Source organism: Humulus lupulus, chromosome 9, assembly GCF_963169125.1.
Source record: "Humulus lupulus chromosome 9, drHumLupu1.1, whole genome shotgun sequence".
NCBI classification, from domain to species: Eukaryota; Viridiplantae; Streptophyta; class Magnoliopsida; order Rosales; family Cannabaceae; genus Humulus; species Humulus lupulus.
In genome coordinates, this window is record NC_084801.1 from 184,426,906 (window position 1) to 184,446,217 (window position 19,312).

The following is a 19,312-nucleotide window of genomic DNA, read 5'->3' on the forward strand; positions in this document are numbered from 1 at the left end:
ACCATGAAATTCCCCCATCTTCATAAGAGGCGGGGGGAGTACCTTCCCTATAGGTGGGCATCAACCTCGAAAGGTCCCTATAATCGTTGGTCCCATATTGGACAGCTATCCCGTTCCACACCTTGTCTGAAGTATACATGGTGTCATACTTCCCGAGCCAACTATCAAACCTATGAACTCGATCGTCTACCCAAGTCCATATGTAGAAGTTGTATCTATCATACGTGCATGAAACTAACCTATTGGGTTTATGCTTTAATAAGGTGGGGGACCACATTCTCGAGGTAAGGATGGCTTTACCTTCATCCGAGTCTGAACTCGAGGCTTCGTCATTAGCTTCATTCCCCGATGGTGGACTCCTTCGGCGAGCTGGGGGTGGAGGCCTCACCTCTCTCCTCGGAGGGAGGATACCTGTGGACAAAGGCACCTGCTCCCAATGATCATACTTCTTGTTGGACCAGTCTGAGGTGGACTGGCCATCTCCCAAGAGCCCGCAAGCTCGGAGCTTACTCTCATGTAAGAGGTACGAGAGAGACCTCCGGCCGTAAGGAAGTTGGAGCAGGGTCTCTCTGTGCTCCTTCATCGTGACGTCGGGGGTAGGACGTTGAAAATTGGCTGGAAAATAAGACACCTTTTAACTAAGTACAGACCTACAAACAAAAGCCCGAGCACAGAGATAAAGAAAACCGGGATACTTACGAATCCGCCTGAATGAGTAGCATCGAGACGGGGACAGGCCGTCTGTCCAGAAGAAGGCTTTTTTGAAATCAGGTGGATGATTAGGGAGATCTTCAAAGACCTTTTTCTCTTTGGGATAGCTTGAAAGGTAGTAAAAACCATCTCCTCCCCGAGCTCGGGAGGGGTTGCTTTTCAGACAAAAGAGATATAAAATCTCCTGAGGTGAAGGTCCTTCCCACTTCAGCTCATGGTATAAGGACCTTAGGGCTGACAGGACCCTGTAAGAATTGGTGTTGAGCTGGAACGGGGCCAACCCAACAAAGTCCGTGAAGTCCTTGAAGAAAGACTTCAAAGGCAGTAGAGCTCCTGCCTTCATGTGTTCCTGGCTCCAGGCCGCATACCTCAGTTTAATGTCAGGGTTTCCAGTCCCTGGAGCATGGCAGCTTCGTTCATTAGAGGTCGGAGCTCGACATCTCAAGGAGCTTGACAGCCTCAGGCCATGTAATGCCAGGATGTCAGTTACCTGAATTATTGAGGTTACCGAGCTCCAATAGTGCTCGGCCTCAAAGAATTCTTTCCTCGACTGCAAGGAAGAAGGCTCCCTCATCAATGAAAATTGGAGTTCTCCTGGACTGTACGCGACGGTGACCTTTAATGCAGGGTCGAGGGGGATCGGCCTAGGCCCTGAATTGGACTCTGGATAAAGGGCCTCCCGAAGATTTCTCCTCTTCTTCTCTATGACCTCGTCTATTTGGCGGTGATAATGAGCTCGAATATCCTCCTGCTCGCGCGCAAGCTTGTACTCACGAATCCGACGTTGATTCCGAGCAAACAGCGACTCCGGGCTCGGGGTTTTTGGCGAGTAAGGGATTGCCAGCAATGACCCCCACCGTCTTTCCAGATTCTGTGACATCTAGCGAGAAAGAAAAAATGGTGAGGGCCATGCGTGCAAGAGTTCAAAGGTTACGAGCTTGACAGGACAAGCTCGGATCTTATGGACGAAGCGAGTTCGAAATTAAAACCCTTATTAAAGAGTCATAACGTGTATTTTACGGGAAAAAGGAGGAGAGTGGGCATAACATTTTGAAAATCCCGAATTATCTGGGAAAAGAGTTGGCGGTTATTCAGAAAAGGTAACATTGGGTATCATGCACTCTTCAAAACCAAGGTTTTGCACCCAAATATCTTGATATGCAAGATACGTCTCTTAAAATTTTAAACCCCCCCCAAAAAAAAAGAGGTCTTGCTCAAACACCAAAACTGGGTATGGAATCAGTGATATAATCCCAGTACGGAGACTTAAAACATGAGAGCCTATCGATCAAAAAATTCCCTAACGTATCGTACTAAGAAAAAAAACTAGTACATTCACAGAAATAACAAGAATAATATGAACAGAAACGGGTATGAGGGAAAATTAAAAGACAGTCGGACACTTACACAAGGTTGGCGATTGCAGAGAAATCGTCGATTGAAGGAGAGGCTGCAGGTATGAGCACACGGTCTCGAACAAACTGGTGGTCTTCTGTTTCTTCAGCTGGGAGAACATGCACAAGCAATAAGTTCTTTGGGATGGCCTCTGGTTTTGTCCCCTCTATTTCGCTTATGATGCGTGTAAAATAAGAGGAAGAAGAAGACCTTATATACATAGAGGGAAAGAAGTGATAAAAGGGATTGATCTGAGCCATTGGCCAGAATCCTCATGATGATAAAAGGGATTGATGACATGATGATACCGAAAAGGTGGCAGGCGAATGATCATGGGTAGATTTCCAAGATACTCGAGTACCCTGAATAGGCAATACCCGACTGACACGTGTCCATTCTCAAGAACGTGATGGTACGGTTCCTGAAGAAAGTAGTTCAAAAGTTTCCTTCTCATAGGATTCGAACAAATACTTTTGAGGGGGCAAGATGTTATACCCAGATTTCGAGCCATGAGGATTGTGACCTCGAAAGATGGATTCATAATGAGTGAACTCGTGAAATCTGGAATATGTTTGAAATCTAAACAACGAGCCTACGAAACAGAGACGACTTCGGAGATGGTAGCCTCGAAATCTTCATGAGCTCGAAGGGATAAGCCTGAGGTGCATCTGTTCTCTGGGATGATCTCGGATCAGGGGCTTGAGTCTGATGCGCGTACGAGCTTGAAGCCATGTGGCCTTGGGAAATGTCATAGCATGAAAGTCAATAAGAAATCTGGGAGAATACGGCCTTGGTGATAAAGGATAATAACTTTGAATATCCTAATGAATCATCAATAGCAAGACGCGGTCTACATCTATTACTGGAAATCCCCTACAATCATGGGATATTATTTGATTAGTTATACGCCCCCTGGTCTTCAGGGGACGTTTCCTTTTACATTAGATTTCAGGCATTTAATCTATTTGCAAATATAGAGTAACTACCCGAAATATGTGGGATAGTATTCAGCATCCTCCTCTATAAATAGAGAGGTCATGCACCATTGTAATGGACCGAATTTTTGTAATCTTAAGGAGAAACTCTGGAGAATTCATTCTTAAAGGATTTTCAGAGATATTCTTAAAACTCAATAAGAAAGACTCGTGGACTAGGCAGATTTAACTGCTGAACCACGTAAAAAATCGTTTTTGAATTATAATATTTTAGTTGGCCATTACTGATTATTGTTTACGTGCTCTTCTTTCACTGTTGGCGAGAAACGGCGTTAACATATATCAATGTGTAAAGTATTACCTTGTTCACAATCAGCTGAGATATCTGACGGTCCACGTGGATGATCGCATCCTCCACCATCACCCCCGTGAGATCGAGCAATAACATCACCCATATCTGTCAAATTAATCGATATTAAAATTACATTTGCAACATTAAAAATAACTATATAAAATTAATTATTGTTAAAAATAATTACTTCAACATATTATAAAATTACCACTTAATAATCACTATAATAATCTTCACTATCATCATCAGTTTCTATGTGTTCATCTTCCTCTTCATCATCTTCATATTCAACTTCCTCCTCCTCCTCCACTTCCACTTCCTCTTCCTCCTCCTCCTCTTCCTCTTCCATTTCCTCCTCCCTCTCCTCCTCAATTGCAACATTATCTATCTCAACAAATTGTAATGGAGCCCCCGTACGTTCAAAGCTGATTTGTGGCAACGGTCCAAGATCAACGAATAATTGGAAATTAGAGGAACTAGTGTTGTGCATAACATCTACTTCTACATCCTCCGCTTGTTCTTTCAGTCAAAGTCCTTCCAAGCTTTCCCATCAGTAGGATGACGCAATACACCATCTTCTTTTATACGTTTCTCGTGATGTCATCTCATATGTTGAGCAATGTGCCTCGATGCATATTTTCGCATTAACCTAAGGGTTAAAGGAAAATAACGCATCACTTTATGAGGCACTTTCTTTCCCTTGGTGTTCTTGTCCACCCATCGATCCTCCCCACAAACAGGACATTTGCTTTTTCCAGCATGTTCTTTCCAAAACAGTGCGCAATCATGCTTGCAGACATGGATTGACTCGTAGCCCAATCCAAGTTTCCGCAACAACCTTTTCGCTGCATAATGCGATTTTGGAAGCTTATTTGGGGATGGAAATGCATCATGTAACAACTCCAGCATTCCATCAAATATTTTGTTGGGAATTTTGCCCAACACTTTGAAATGCATTAACTTCACTAGGAAATTCAATGATGTGTAATTTTGACACCCGGGGAATAATGGAGCCTCGATCTCAGCAAACAAATCGTTATAATGTTGCCCACCCCTGTAGTCTGTTGTAGGTATCTCTTGATCGCGCTCATTCTCTTCATATTCGTCATTATCATTTTGCATAACATCATTGAGAACATCCATCATTTCATCTTCATCATTTTGATCTATCACTTTCCTCATTGGTATTATTTCATCATCTCCATGCCAATGCCAATTGGTATATTTCCGTAGAAAACCATTTACAAAGAGATGATTTTCTAATACATCAATCGTCTGAAATTCAACGTTGACACACCTCCTACACGGACATTTCACCAATCCCCTTGAGTCAACGCACTGCCGAGCTCTCTGGAGAAAATCCATCACACCAGCCTCATTCTCATCGGATAATCGATCTGTCAAATTAATCCAGCTTTTGTCGATCGACATTGTATGAATGTAGCACTGCACGGAACACTAATCATCAAACTTACAATCAATTTGTGTGTGTGTCCTAATTCAGAGAGAGGCAAATTTAAGAGTCTTCAATGACTCACCCTCTCTGAACGGGTCTAAGGCTTCTTGTGATGAACACTAAAAAAATAAAATATTATCACTAGGTGATAATAACACTATCATATCTTTGGTAATAATTTCTTATTACCAAAGAAAAAAACAAATAAAATTAAATATGTTTTTTTAATATCTTATGCTCTTTGAAGTTAATTATGTTGTTTTATGATATCTAACTATAATATATTTCAGTGTAAATATTATTAAAATTATTTAAATTTGACTTATTTTTTTCTAACTTCAAATATTAATTTTAATTTTAATAATGATTAACATTGTGTTTAAAATTAGTTTTCTAATAATATAATTGTTAATTTTATTTTTACATATTAATTCAATATTTATTAAATAACATATTTTACTTATGCTTTATTGAATAGTTTTATAAATTTATACACATTTTTTAAGATTTGTTTAAATCGTTATAATTACTTTAAGATTTATTACTTATTTAAATAAAATTTCAAGATTAATGTTTATTTTTATTAAAATTTGGTTGCATAATGTTATTGTTAATTTTATTTAATCATAATTAAAAATATATTATACTACTTATTAATTCACTATTTCTTAAATTAGAAATTTTATTGAGTACTTTTAATTCTATAAAAAATTGGGCAGCATAACGACTGTATTTTCATATATCCCAAAATTTAAAAACCTACAAATAACACATAAAAAAATATCCAGTTCCAGAACATACACAAAGCAATACAAATACATTGTAAATGACTATATAATTTATAATTATTACTCTAAATTTTATTAATTATTCAATTTTCTATTTAAAATATCATAATTCTACTAAAAATTAACAACAAAAACAAAGCATCAATATTCATCAACACTAAGGATAAAAAAATTAACAACAACAACAAAATTCAAATTAAATAAACAAAACTCACTCTAATAATCAAACTTTATTAACCAAATCTAATAATCTAACACTAAAATTATTTAACCCAATCTAAAAAACAAACACGCAAATATTATATTTTCATACAAACATATTTTTATAACTAAAAGTCAAATTATATACCTAAAAAATAAACTATTAAATTAATAAAGTTTCATACTAATAAATTACTTATTTATCCATATGATTACACTAACTAAATCCTAAAGCTATATATGTATTTTACTAAAATACTACACAACATTATTTCCTCTAAATTGGATATCACTAAACTTTTAACTAATTTTCATTACTAATTATTATTCTTACCTATTTTAAATACATAATAAAAAATTATATATATAATATGACAAATAATAATATATTAACAATATTAAACAAATTATACATAAAACCCCAAATATATTTATGCAAAAAATATAAAAAAAACCAAAAAATTATAAAGAAAATTCGTTATACCTGTAAAACCACTTGTGAATAATGCAACACTTGAAAATAAACAAAGAAAAAACCCATAAGAGAAGACCAAAACAGAAAAAAAAAATTGATAAACTTATACACAAATAAAAATGAAATATATATAAATGCATACCTTGATAGACCTTATTGCTGAATAAATCTTCTTTGGAAGTGAAGATTTATCAAAAACCAAGCTTTTGGGGGCCGAAATCCAGAAAATGGGAAAAAAATGGCGGAGAAAACGGATGGGTTTTTTTTTTGGTTTCAGAGAGAAATGAGTTCTCTATTTGGGGAAGACGAGTATATAAAGAACCTATACCGAGAACATGTTCTCGGTATAGCGTCCTCGGTACATCAACTAAAATGAAAAAAAACCGCGTAGATATGACGCGGTTCTGAATTGTTTATACCGAGAACGTGTTCTCGGTATAGTGTTCTCGGTATATGCTTTATTTTTTGTAGTGCCATAACTTTTTACTAAAAAAATAATAATAAAAAAAAGTATACAATAAAATAAATTAGAGAGTTTTGGTGGACGGCTGCTTGTTGTATATTTAATTAAATTGTTAAAATATTGTTTGTGCATAAAAGTTTTGTATTTGAAAATAATTGTGTAATTACTAGGGGATCTCATTCGTGCGAGCTAAGAAAGAGAGAGCTGCCCTCCATACCAACTGCTCAGAGAAGTGATTACTGCCCATCTAAGGTTTAGAGGAGCTGCCCTCCATACCAACTGCTTAGAGAAGTGATTACTGCCCATCTAGGGTTTAGAGGAAGAGAAGATAGAGGAAGTAAGAGAAAGAGAAAGAGAGAGGGGTTGACAAATAATTTATTTTATTTTTAATTAGTTTATTAATAAATAATAAATAAAAAATAATACATACCTTAATTTTAAGTCCAATAAGATTATAATTAAATGAGAAATTTCACGGGTCTAAAGCATATGAGAATTTCGACCTAATGACTGATGTTATCTATTATTTTATTGATTTTTAATTAAAATAAATGACATAATTGAGCCTATAAAATTAATGCTAAGTGATAGTTGAAATCAGATTTATGAAAGATTTTGTTTTTTAGAAGATCTATTCTTGATGCTCTAGGTTTTAGATGCTCTAGTCATATTGATAAAATTTATTAATCAAATTATTGGATTCATACGAGCATTATTAAAAGTCTTCGACAAAATTAAGGAAACAAAATAAGTATTTAGCCCATTTTATATATATATGAAATCTATAAATATATGTTTTTAATACTGTTCTTTTGGGTTGTTTAAGCAGGCTTAATCGAACCTAGTCTCAAGATCCATTGTCCAAATGGGGTTGTCGTCGTAGAGCTGTTGATGTCATTAAAACCTGATGCTTTTTTCGCTCTAGCTAGGCCAAGCCGATGATTATAATTGTTATTATATGTTTTTCATTTTCGTTTATTTATCCTTATTTTATATATATATATAAAAAAAATTGTTATGGCTTTAGTAGTTGGTTGTGGAATTTCATAAGCGTGATATAGTCAAACCGTTAGAAGAGATTCAGTTACTCCAATACAAATAGTATATTAAAGTTTCTCTTTTGGTTGAGTTTTTGGTTTCGTGAGAATTTTCAGGATTGAAAGCATCATCCAATGATTTGAAGTTGTGAGAAAAAAGAAAGTAGATTTTGTTGTTGGAGGATTTTGGCGACAACACATAAAGTTGCAAGTACTCACGCTTTGGACTATGAGGTTTGAGTTTGTGAGCTAGAATTAGAGGGATTTAAATTACTGATGCAGATGGACATTTTAGTGAAAATACTTTATATAATTAGATTATATATGACAAGACCGATGTGGATTAATTTTTATATAAACTTACCGTTTGTTATAAATAGATTTAATTCATATCAAAATGATCATCATATGTAGTTCAGTTTAAATCCTTAGTAGTCATGAGCACTTATTAATGTCTATTGAGTCTTTTGATTCACTCGTTAAGATATCTTAATATAATGAGACTTTTCCCAAGCGTCCTCAACAGTTCAATAATAATTTTTTCTAATATATATATTGAAAATGATTTTGCTACTTTAATGGCAAATCTAAAGTATTTATTGTCAATTTGAGAAAATCAATTTCAAGTGATAAAACAGACAATCAAAGAAACATCAATTTCTTAATCTAAGAAAGATATTACAAATATGAAATACTTCAAGAAATTGAGAAGTACACACATACAATCTTTCAAAGTTTCATCATACATATTGTTTAATGAATCAATAACAAGTAAACAATGAAAAAGAACAACTATAAACTTGCATGATTCAACATATCACACTCTTTGAACTCCCTTCAAATACCTGACTGAAATCCTTTCAGTTTCTGTCTGAACCAAACTTTTTCTTCCTCTTCGATCTACGACACTTAGCTAGATTTCTTCAGCTTCTTCTTCAACCTTGAGTTTCTCTACCTGAAACAAAAACGATTGAACCAAAAACACAAAAATCTAGGGTTTGTCTTATCAGAGTTAGTTGGCACGAAATAACTAATTAGTCTATTTAGAGCACTCCCAATAGGTGTTCTACTATATATTACAAAATATATCACCAAAACATATATTTTTTTTATAATTTATCTCAAACTTTTACATTATACCATACATTAGCTTTTCTATTTTTTTTTTACATCATTTAAATATTATATTTAAAAAATATATTTTATTCATTTTAAGAAATAAAATAATTAAATATAATAGTATCACACTCATATATATATATATACAAAAGTTTATAAAAATATAATAAAATATTTATAGCTTGATGAATAATATTTCACTACATATATATAAATAGTATTTATTTAGGTAAAAAAAAAATAAGTTTACTGTTGGGTCCAAAATGTTCGGCCCGAAAATCCTTTCCTCATTTACCGAACATTCAAAACAGTCCGTTTTGGTATACAGAAGCTCCGAAGGCAGAAGCTACGGGTCAGAGGCGGTCTGCGCCTCTGACCCCTGAACGAGACATTCAAAACCAGTCTTTTTGGAGGGAAATTCGGTTATTTCTTCCCACCATTCCAGGGTTTGCTTGAACTAACTAACCGCTTTATATATTTTGTCCTATAAATATAAGATTCAGAGAAGAGTAAAGGGATCGAACTTTGGACTGACTTAAGCATCGGAGTGTCTTTCTTGCAGGTAACCCGGACGAGTCAAAGGCTAACTTCATCACCGGAATAGTGACAAAGCATCGTCCATCGTTGGATTGCACCTCCAGATATAGAAAGACAAATTGTTGCTTCAACAATTGGCGTCGTCTGTGGGAAACGAAAAACATTTCGGCCTTAGCCACGTCGTCGAATCAAGAAATCAAGAACCCTCTTTTTACATCTAAGATCCTTTAAACACCTTGGAACCATGCCGCCAAAAGGCAATGGAGTATCGGGTCCAATCGCGCAGAGCGTCCCACCAACGGACGTGGGCGACCAGATCGACAGGATGTGTCGCCTGCTGGAAGCAAGCCAGCAGCGGTCCGACGAAGTAATCAAGACATTGACTGAAGCTCAGGCTAGGCTCGAAGCTAAGATTGCTGAGCTGCGCAGATCCGCTGACACCACACGCAATACCCAAAACAACAACACTCTCGACTCTGGTAGACCTGAAGTACCAATCAACCGCATGAGTTCCCCTCGGCAAAACACGAACCTCGATAGTGAAAGATCCCAAGGTCTCCCGCCACCCTCCGGGGCCGAAGAACGACGAGCCCTACTCTCTGACACACATATGCGGACGAAAGCATACCCCATCGGATCCGTTCAGCCAACAGCCGAAATTTGGCCTCAACGAACCACACGTCAAGCCACGCACGATTCACCTTCTGAAGACCGTGTTCCCTCGATCCGGTTCTTAGACAGTTGGAAAGAAGATATGATGAGAGAAATGATGCAGAAGTTCTCAGACGGGCGATCCGTTTACGCCACCGAGCATTTGGATCTAGTGTCAAGAACCACTGAGAAATCTCCTTTCTCAAAGTGGATTCAGAATGAACCTAAGCCCCGGGACTTCATCATCCCTTCCCTGCCTGCATTTAATGGAAATGGAGATCCGCTAAACCATTTATTCCAATTTCAACAGAAAATGGCATTAGAAGTAAACAACGAAGCTATTCAATGCAAGGTCTTTTCAACGACTTTCTCCGGGCCAACTTTGTTGTGGTTCCGACAGTTAAAGCCCGGATCCCTCAACAGTTTTAGTGACCTCCGACGGACCTTTTTACAACAATATAGTGCGAACCGAGAGGCACCAAGAACAATGGCTGACCTCTATCGGATTGAGCAAGGGGAAAATGAACATCTGAAAACATATTTGCAGCGTTTCATTGACCTCGTGCATCAAATCCACGACGTCGATCCAATTACCGCAGCCAATCTCTTCGTCAAAAGCTTGCAGGTGGGATCTCTCTTACATGAAAATCTCACCATGACGCCACCCTACGACATGGCAGAAGTGCAGACCCGAGCCGAGGGCGTCTTCAGGGTCTTGTAATTTCGAGAACGTGCGCAGAAGAAGTCTGCGCTCATCTTTGCTCCACCAACAAATAACCCTCCGCCACCTGCTAGAGATGACAAGAGGAAACGGAACCAAACAGATCACGCGAAGGAAGGAAAGAGGCCAAGACAGGACCGACAGTCACCACGATACCCTTCCTTCGAATACACCGTCCCGCAAGAAGTCATTTATGAAGAAAATAAAGAAAGACCTATCTGGCGAGAGCCCTATAAAATTACCACTCCTTCTGATAGGAGGGATAAAAGCAAGTACTGCCTCTTCTATAAAGATCATGGTCATACGATCGCTGAATGCCATAACCTGAACAATCAGATCCAAGCTCTCATGAGGAGTGGGAGGCTTACCCAATACATCAAGGAGGCAGGCAAAACTGGCACCTCGCGGCATAATCCTGCTTCTGCCCCAGCGCCGCAAGCGTCAGATCCCGTGCACACAGCCTCTGATAGCACTCAGGAGCCTCTTAAGCAAGTCCCTATGATCCACGGGATCGTGGAACTCACTGAGAACCAAGAGCATATCACCAAAATCCATAAGAGGATGGAAGAACGAGTGAAGCGATACAAATCATTAGGCCACATGGTCAATCTTGTCACTTCAGAGGACAGAAGTTATCCAACCTCTGCAATCACCTTCACCGATGATGACCTGAAGGGCGTACACCTACCCCATGATGATCCACTCGTCATTTCACTACAGGTTGACCATTGCCAGCTGGGCAGAGTTCTAATCGACTGGGGTAGTGGGGTCTACATCCTCTTTTGGGAAGCCTTCCAGAAAATGGGGCTAGAGGAGAATCAGATCCGACCCTCCACCACACCCATTCTGGGATTCAACAGCCAAAGCGTATATCCGAAAGGCTTCGTTCGATTGCCTGTGGTGGCCTCAGAATGCACCCTGCCAGTAGACTTTCTCATTATAGATTCCACCACAAGCTACAACGCCATCATGGGGAGAAATTGGATCCACATGATGCAGGGGGTAGTCTCAACTTTGCATCAGGTGATGCGATGTCTATCACCCAATGGGCGCTACACCGTCGACATCAAGGGCTGCCAGAAGCAGGCCAAAAAGTGCTTTCTTACCTTGAAAGAAATAAATAGCTCTGCCACTGCCTCCCATAACAACTCCCCTGACAAATAGCAATTACACTAGGACCTACCAGCATGCCTCAAAGGGATCAATCTCGAGGAAGATCAAGAAAAACCCCTAGTTACACTCGATACCTTGGAACAAATATGTCTAGATGACGATGACCCATCTAAGATAGTGCTGGTAAGTACAAAGCTCTCTGAAGAAGAAAGACAGACCCTCATACAATTTCTCAAAGCTAGAATGGGAACTTTCGCTTGGTCTCCGCATGACATACCCGGAATAGACCCCTCCGTCATGAATCACAGCCTAAATATTTTAAATAGCTTCCCACCTGTCAAGCAGAAGTAGAGGAGGTTCGCTCCCGAAGTAAATCAAGTCATACAAGAGGAGGTGCAATGGCTTCTGAGCACAGGGGCAATCGAAGAATGCTTATATCCCAGTTGGCTTGCCAACTCTGTCGTGGTCCCAAAGAAGAATGGAAAAAAGAGAGTATGCATAGACTACACGAACCTAAACAAAGCATGTCCCAAAGATAGCTACCCTCTGCCGAAAATCAATCAGATGATAGACGCCACGACAGGGTATGAAAGACTGAGCTTCCTCGACGCTTACTCTGGATACAATCAGATCCCCATGAAATCAGAAGATCAGATTCACATGGCTTTCATAACAGAAGGTGGTTTATATTGCTACAAAGTTATGCCCTTCGGTCTAATGAATGCAGGCGCGACGTACCAAAGGCTGATGCACAAGCTATTTTCCTCATTGCTTGGGAGAAACATGGAGGTTTATATCGACAACATGGTCATCAAATCTAGACAAAGCTCTTTGCATATAGACGATTTGACCGAGTGCTTCGACATTCTTGACACTTATAAAATGAAATTAAACCCCTCTAAATGCGTCTTTGGGGTGTCCTCTGGACAGTTCTTGGGATACGTCGTCAGTCAGAGGGGCATCGAGGCAAATCCAACACAGATTGCTTCCCTCTCAGAAGTGAAAGAACCCTGAACCATCCGAGACATACAGGCTCTGACGGGAAAAGTAGTAGCATTAAGTCGGTTCATATCACGCATGTCTGACCGTTGCCAGCCCTTCTTACAGTGCATAAAGAAATCCACCAACACCACTTGGGGACCAGAACAAAGAAAAGCATTGGAAGAATTGAAAGCTTATTTAAGCTCCCCTCCTATATTGAGCTCCCCCGTAGCTAATGAAGATTTATTCTTGTATCTGTCTGTCTCACAATTCGCTGTGAGTTCCGTTCTCTTCCGAGAAGAAGCTAATCGTCAGAGGCCAGTGTTCTACTGCAGCAAGATGCTCCTGGACGCTGAAACTCGTTACAGTATGATGGAAAAATTGGCACTCGCACTCCTCACAGCAAAGAAGAAGTTACGACAATATTTTGAAAGCCACACCATCATTGTGTATACGGACTATCCACTAAAGCAAGTATTGAGTAAACCCGATCTCTCTGGAAGGTTATCTAAATGGGCAATTGAGCTAGGGACGTATGATATTCAGTTCTCGCCACGAAAAGCAAAAAAAGGACAGGTACTTGCTGACTTCCTGGTCGAAATTCAATCATTCACCCCAGGCACCCTGCCAGAATTGTTAGAATCAGAAGATCAATGGGTGTGGACGATGCATACTGATGGGGCATCCAATTCCCAGGGGGCTGGTATTCGCATCGTTTATAGGCTCCCTCAGGCCTTAAAATCGAGGAAGCCATTTGTTTAGAGCAATCCACGACGAATAATGAAGCGGAATATGAGGCTCTGATCTATGGTTTAGAACTAGCACGAGACATGGGCATCCAGCGTCTGAATGTAAGAGGAGACTCACAGCTTATGACAGAACAAGTGGCTGGGAATTTCGATACTAAAGCACCCCATCTGGCTGGCCTTCTACAGAAGGTAACTGCCTTGTGATCACATTTTCACCAGTTCGAACTTATACAAGTGCCTAGGGAACAAAATTAGAAGGTCGATGCCCTTGCCAAATTAGCCTCTGCAGGAGGTTGCACACGCCAATCCTCCATATCTATAAGCCGATCAAGCAAAGACATGGAAGTCTACTCAACCTCATCAGAACTTGAGTGTTGGATGGATCCAATCATTCGATACTTGTCCACCTCTGAACTCCCACCTAATCCAAACGACGCAAAGCTTCTGCGCCTTCGGGCACAACGTTATTCCATAATCCATGGAACGCTATACCGCAAGTCCTTCAACGGCCCCTACCTACGGTGTTTGCGTCCATCAGAAGCTAAAAAATTGCTAGAAGAGATACATGAGGGGACATGCGGAAATCACACAGGGGGATGAAGTATGGCACATAAGGCACTTACAGCAGGGTATTACTGGCCATACATGATGACAGAAGCACGTGACTATGCCAAAAAATGTGATAAGTGCCAACGATTTGCACCCACCATCCATCAACCTGCTAAAACTTTACACTCCATCGTTGCACCTTGGCCTTTCGCAAAATGGGGTATGGATGTGGTGGGTGAACTACCTAAGGCTGCTGGAGGAAGACGGTATGCTCTGGTAGCCACTGATTATTTCACAAAATGAGTTGTGGCAGAAGCATACGTCACAGTCAGCAAAGCAGACACTATGACCTTCATTTGGAAGCATATCATATGTCAATTTGGGATACCGTGGGAGATAGTCGTGGACAATGGAACCCCGTTCCAAAATGCGAAGGTACAAGAACTATGTGACACATACAAGATCAAGCTGAGCTTTGCCTCTGTCACTTACCCACAAGGCAACGGTCAAGCAGAAGCTTCCAACAAAGTTATTTTTGCCAACATTAAGAAGAACCTAGAAGATAAAAAAGGAGCATGGGCAGAAGAACTACCAAAAGTGTTATGGGCATATAGGACAACAAAAAGATCCTCTACGGGTGAATCTCCCTACGCCATGGTACATGGAACAGAGGCTATCATCCCAACAGAAGTGGGCCTACCTACACTTCGAACAGAGATCGCGTCTGATCAAACAACATTCAACTACTGCACAACCTAGACCTTCTGGAAGAAGTACGCATGGTAGCACAATTACGACTAGAAAATTATCAAAAGGCTGCAGAACGCTACTACAACAAAAGAGTCCACTCACGCACATTTCGGGAAGGTGATTGGGTTCTGCGCAAGGTCACAAGCAATAAGAAGAAGCTAGAACCTAATTGGGAAGGGCCTTTTGAAATCATAAAAGTACTAGGCAGAGGGTCTTACACCCTAAAGAATGTACGTAGTGGGAAAATCGTACCCCGTACTTGGAATTCAATGTCTTTGAAACAATATTATTGTTAATAGTTGTACTATGCAATTCAAAAGTAATACAACAACTTTCCATTTTTTCACATTATTTTAAATTTCTCTTGTACATTCAATTTCTTGGCATTATTTTCCATGACATCACACTAAGCCAGACACGTGACAATTAACATTTCACTTGAAAGGTCCTCTCAAATATATCCCCACCTACCCTTGTTAAAAACAACATTATTCACGTGCACTCAAAAACCACCTACCACAATGGCTATAAATAAGTAACTATCTGAATGCTTGCAGTTATCAGCCTCCCATAGCAATACACCATATGTCTTTGGTCTCAATACATACGTTACCCACACCTACAACAAAAAATAAGCTTTCCAACAAACAAAGAACAATAATAATGCACGGTGAGGTGCTGCATCTCACCCCACACATTGGCACCAGGCTGAATCTCAGCGGTTCATGGCAGCAAGGCCACTACACACAATCTTCGTACACGATCCTACTGCCTCTGGCATTTCAATAGATATTGTGTCGCATTCTAATCTGACTTGACTAAGCTTATAGGGAGCTACGGCCAGCCATTTCGCAGTCTAATCTGCCCTGACTATGCTGATCTGGCCGTCCAATGAGGGTGCACTACATACCCTACCCTCTTACTCGAATAAGAGGAGCACCTCCTGCTGTTTACTCTGCCCTGACTATCACAACAAAACCATCAGCTGTCACACTTTGGATTCATCACCAGTACACACTAACTGGTTTGGCAATCCAAGGCTGGGAGGAACTTTTCTCGCAGTCGCACCCATATCCTACACAATGGGTGCCTCTGACAGAATACAAAGACAGCCCAAACGAGCCATCACTATACTACACGGTATGGGTGCATTGGAAATATATCTGCCTCGTAAACCTAACCACTTTGCCTCTGCCTCGACACCCAATTCTATGCTTTGTTCCCCGCATTCGGCCTGAATCACCTTAACCCCTCTGGCTATATGGGAAAGTATCAGCCATACTCTTTCATACACACCAGAGGCCGAACCCGCTCCAAACAGACCTCTACACAACTCCCTAAGCGTAAGAAAGTCTACCACTCAACAATAATGACGACGTTGCAGAAGTACAACACTCTTATCACTATAACTTAACTTGGAAGATGCTAAGCGTGGGCACACATATTTGCTCAATTCCTTTTTTAATAAACAAAAAATGAATATTTGTACTTCGCACAATCAGAAGGCCACGTGTAATAAAAAAATGGCAATAAATCAGAAGTTGTTATTTATAAATTATGTTACATTGACGACAATATTAATTTCTGATTCCATAATTGATCTATTCTCTATATACAAATATTCTCTTGCCCATGTTTAGTCCCATTCAATACGACGCATGTACTCTGCCATCGCACTCTCTAGCTTCGGATGGCCTAACCCATAACGTTCACACGATATGTAGTACGGGATGCCACTTCTGATAAGTTCCTCCATCGCCCACGTTGAGTAAAGCCACTGTGGGTTATCAAAGATTCTCCTCAAAAAGGGAACCTTCATCCACTCACGGTGCTCACCTGCAACAACAATGTTGTAAGCTCCAACCCATCACCAAAACACTAAGACGGATCGTTCACACAACACTTAACTGGGCATTCTCTCCCACCATCTGTATGATCTTTCACTGTATCTCGCACGCAATGGCCTAAAGGGTCTATGAAGCTTCTGATCCGAATAAACCATATGACTCTCACCTGTCATCACGCCTTCAATTAAGTTCTAAACGGAAACGAACACATCCAATAACACACCAAGACAGCCAACATGAAACAAAGCTCAACTTGTATTGATAATTTGCTCTATTACAATTGTCTACATACTAGCGGCCAAAAAAGACCAAAGAATGCATATACAAAAATTAATACAAAGCAAAACATAACAGAATTTAACAAAAAGATAGTGTGTCATTCATTCTACGGCACCTCTTTCACCATCTGGCTTGGCCTCTGCAACTGGCACGGATTCTATTGCCTTCTGTTCAGAAGCCTCATTGACAACACCATCTTCAACAGCTTCCCCGTTGGCATTATACATCGACCCCAGAGCGTCGCCCCTCAACTTCAACTTCTCAAGATGACACGGCGGATAGGAAATCTGCAGATCCCTGAGTTCATTCAAATACTCGTCGACATCATACTCTCCTATTTTCACATCGACGCTTTTACAATACATCTCGAGTTTTGCCCATTTCTCCTCTAGGGTCTGCTTCTTATTGTGTAATGCCAGATCAAGGTACTTCGCAGTATCTACCTCAGCCATCCTCACAAGTTTGGGTTCGGTGATCTCACGATCTCGGATGCGCTGCCTTGTGGCTTCAATCGCCGCCTCTTCTGCCCTCTGCAAAAGTAAAAACATTATGAAATCAACACACATGCCTTATGGACCCATTAATTTTCCAATACATTAATAACTAAAAAAGAGTCGCATACCTCAGCCATCTCCTCCAACTGCTTCTTAGCTTCGGTCATCGCCTCTTCTGCTTCCTTCAACTTCTTCCCTAGATGAAGTTCAGTCTCCAGCTTCTGCTTCTTGGCATCCGCCGTGTTATCCTCAAGCTCATCTGACTTTCGCTGCAGTTTTTTTTTCTCTTTTTCTAGGATCTCTTTATCAGTCTGCACGACACTATATCCTCATCAAGGTCATTTATCATACTGCTAAGCTTCTCCATGCGGGCTCCATGCTGTACGCAGACTTGATTTTTCTCCATCCACTTATTGGTCATATCCACCAAGTCAGCTTTCAGTTTGTCTCGCTCTACTTCGAGTCCGACAGTGCCTACCAGCTTCTCCTCTGTGGCGGTCACCTTCTTTTTAGCCTCTGCCAGCTCTGCCTCTAACTTCTTGATGGCTTCCACAAGCACATCCCAATTTGCTTCAGCTATCATTCTCCCCGACCGCTCCTCTTCTAACTTTACCATCTGCTCTGCCAATTTAGAGCCATTCTGTACAGCCGCCACATATTCTCGCCTTGCAGCAGAAGCGCATACATAGCTCTGTGACACATCAATTACGCTCATTAAAAATAACATTATACACATATCACGAGATATAAAAAGGGCCTAATTTTTTAACCAACTTACCATCCAAATGTGGTCTGATACTTGCTGCAGCAAATCACCTTGCCCACTCAATGATCCAATTGCTTCTGTAGGAAGATGGGGTCTGCTTATGCGTAGCATTTCCTCCATCACTTCCGTAGAAGCAGAAGGACCATATTCCGACACTACTCCTGCTCTGTCATTTGCTTCTCCCCCTGCTAATGCAGCAGCAGAAGCAACGGGGGCAGCCGGCTTCCCACCTTCTGCTAACGTTGACACCATAACACTATCAGACGCCAGCGCAATTGTTCCCACTCTAGAAGAATACGTCTTGGAAGGGTGTACAAGTAAGCTATCATCTTCACCCAAATCACTTGAAATTGAACCCAAGGTTCATTGGACCTTTTGAAATACTAGACCGAATTGGAAAAGTGGCCTATAAATTGGCACTGCCACCAGAGTTGTCGGATGTACATGATGTATTCCATGTGTCTATGTTGAAGAAATACATTCCTGATTCCAGTCACATGTTGAAACATGAAGTTATCCAGGTGGACAAAGACCTTACTTATGAGGAAAAGCCTGTCCAAATTTTGGATCGAAAGAATAAGGTCTTAAGAAATAAAGAAATACCTTTGGTCAAAGTATTGTGGAGAAGCCAGGCAATAGAAGAGGCTACGTGGGAGCGTGAGGATGAGATGAAAGCTAAACATCCCGATTTATTCTAGATTTTCGAGGACGAAAATTTAGAAGGAGGGTAGATTGTAACTCCCATTTTCTTTTTACAAATTATAACAATTATGAAAGATAAGAGAAGATATTTTTATTCATTTTTGAGTGCATTACAATGCTAACCGAATGTTAGAGCTATTAAGTAAAGTGGAAGAATAACTAATGAATATGCAACTATAACATTCATGGGCATTTCATTAGTATAATACCCATAGAATGATGCTAAATACAAGCAAACAAT

The 19,312-nt window shown here is 40.0% G+C and overlaps 1 protein-coding gene across 1 annotated transcript; it reads left to right on the forward strand.

The window, feature by feature from the left end:
- Positions 1-9,713: 9,713 nt before the first annotated feature.
- LOC133800425 (uncharacterized) lies at positions 9,714-12,005 on the forward strand. The gene is made up of 2 exons (XM_062238384.1): positions 9,714-10,745; positions 10,860-12,005. The coding sequence occupies exons 1-2, from the start codon at positions 9,714-9,716 to the stop codon at positions 12,003-12,005; spliced, it is 2,178 nt and encodes a 725-aa protein (XP_062094368.1).
- Positions 12,006-19,312: the final 7,307 nt, after the last annotated feature.

What these genes read in the sequence shown, in the direction of transcription:
- LOC133800425 (XM_062238384.1), top strand. Translation starts at nt 9,714, where the DNA reads ATGCCGCCAAAAGGCAATGGAGTATCGGGTCCAATCGCGCAGAGCGTC. An exon ending in TCTTCGTCAAAAGCTTGCAG is followed by an intron (nt 10,746 to 10,859) that starts GTGGGATCTCTC and finishes GAACGTGCGCAG; the next exon opens with AAGAAGTCTGCGCTCATCTT.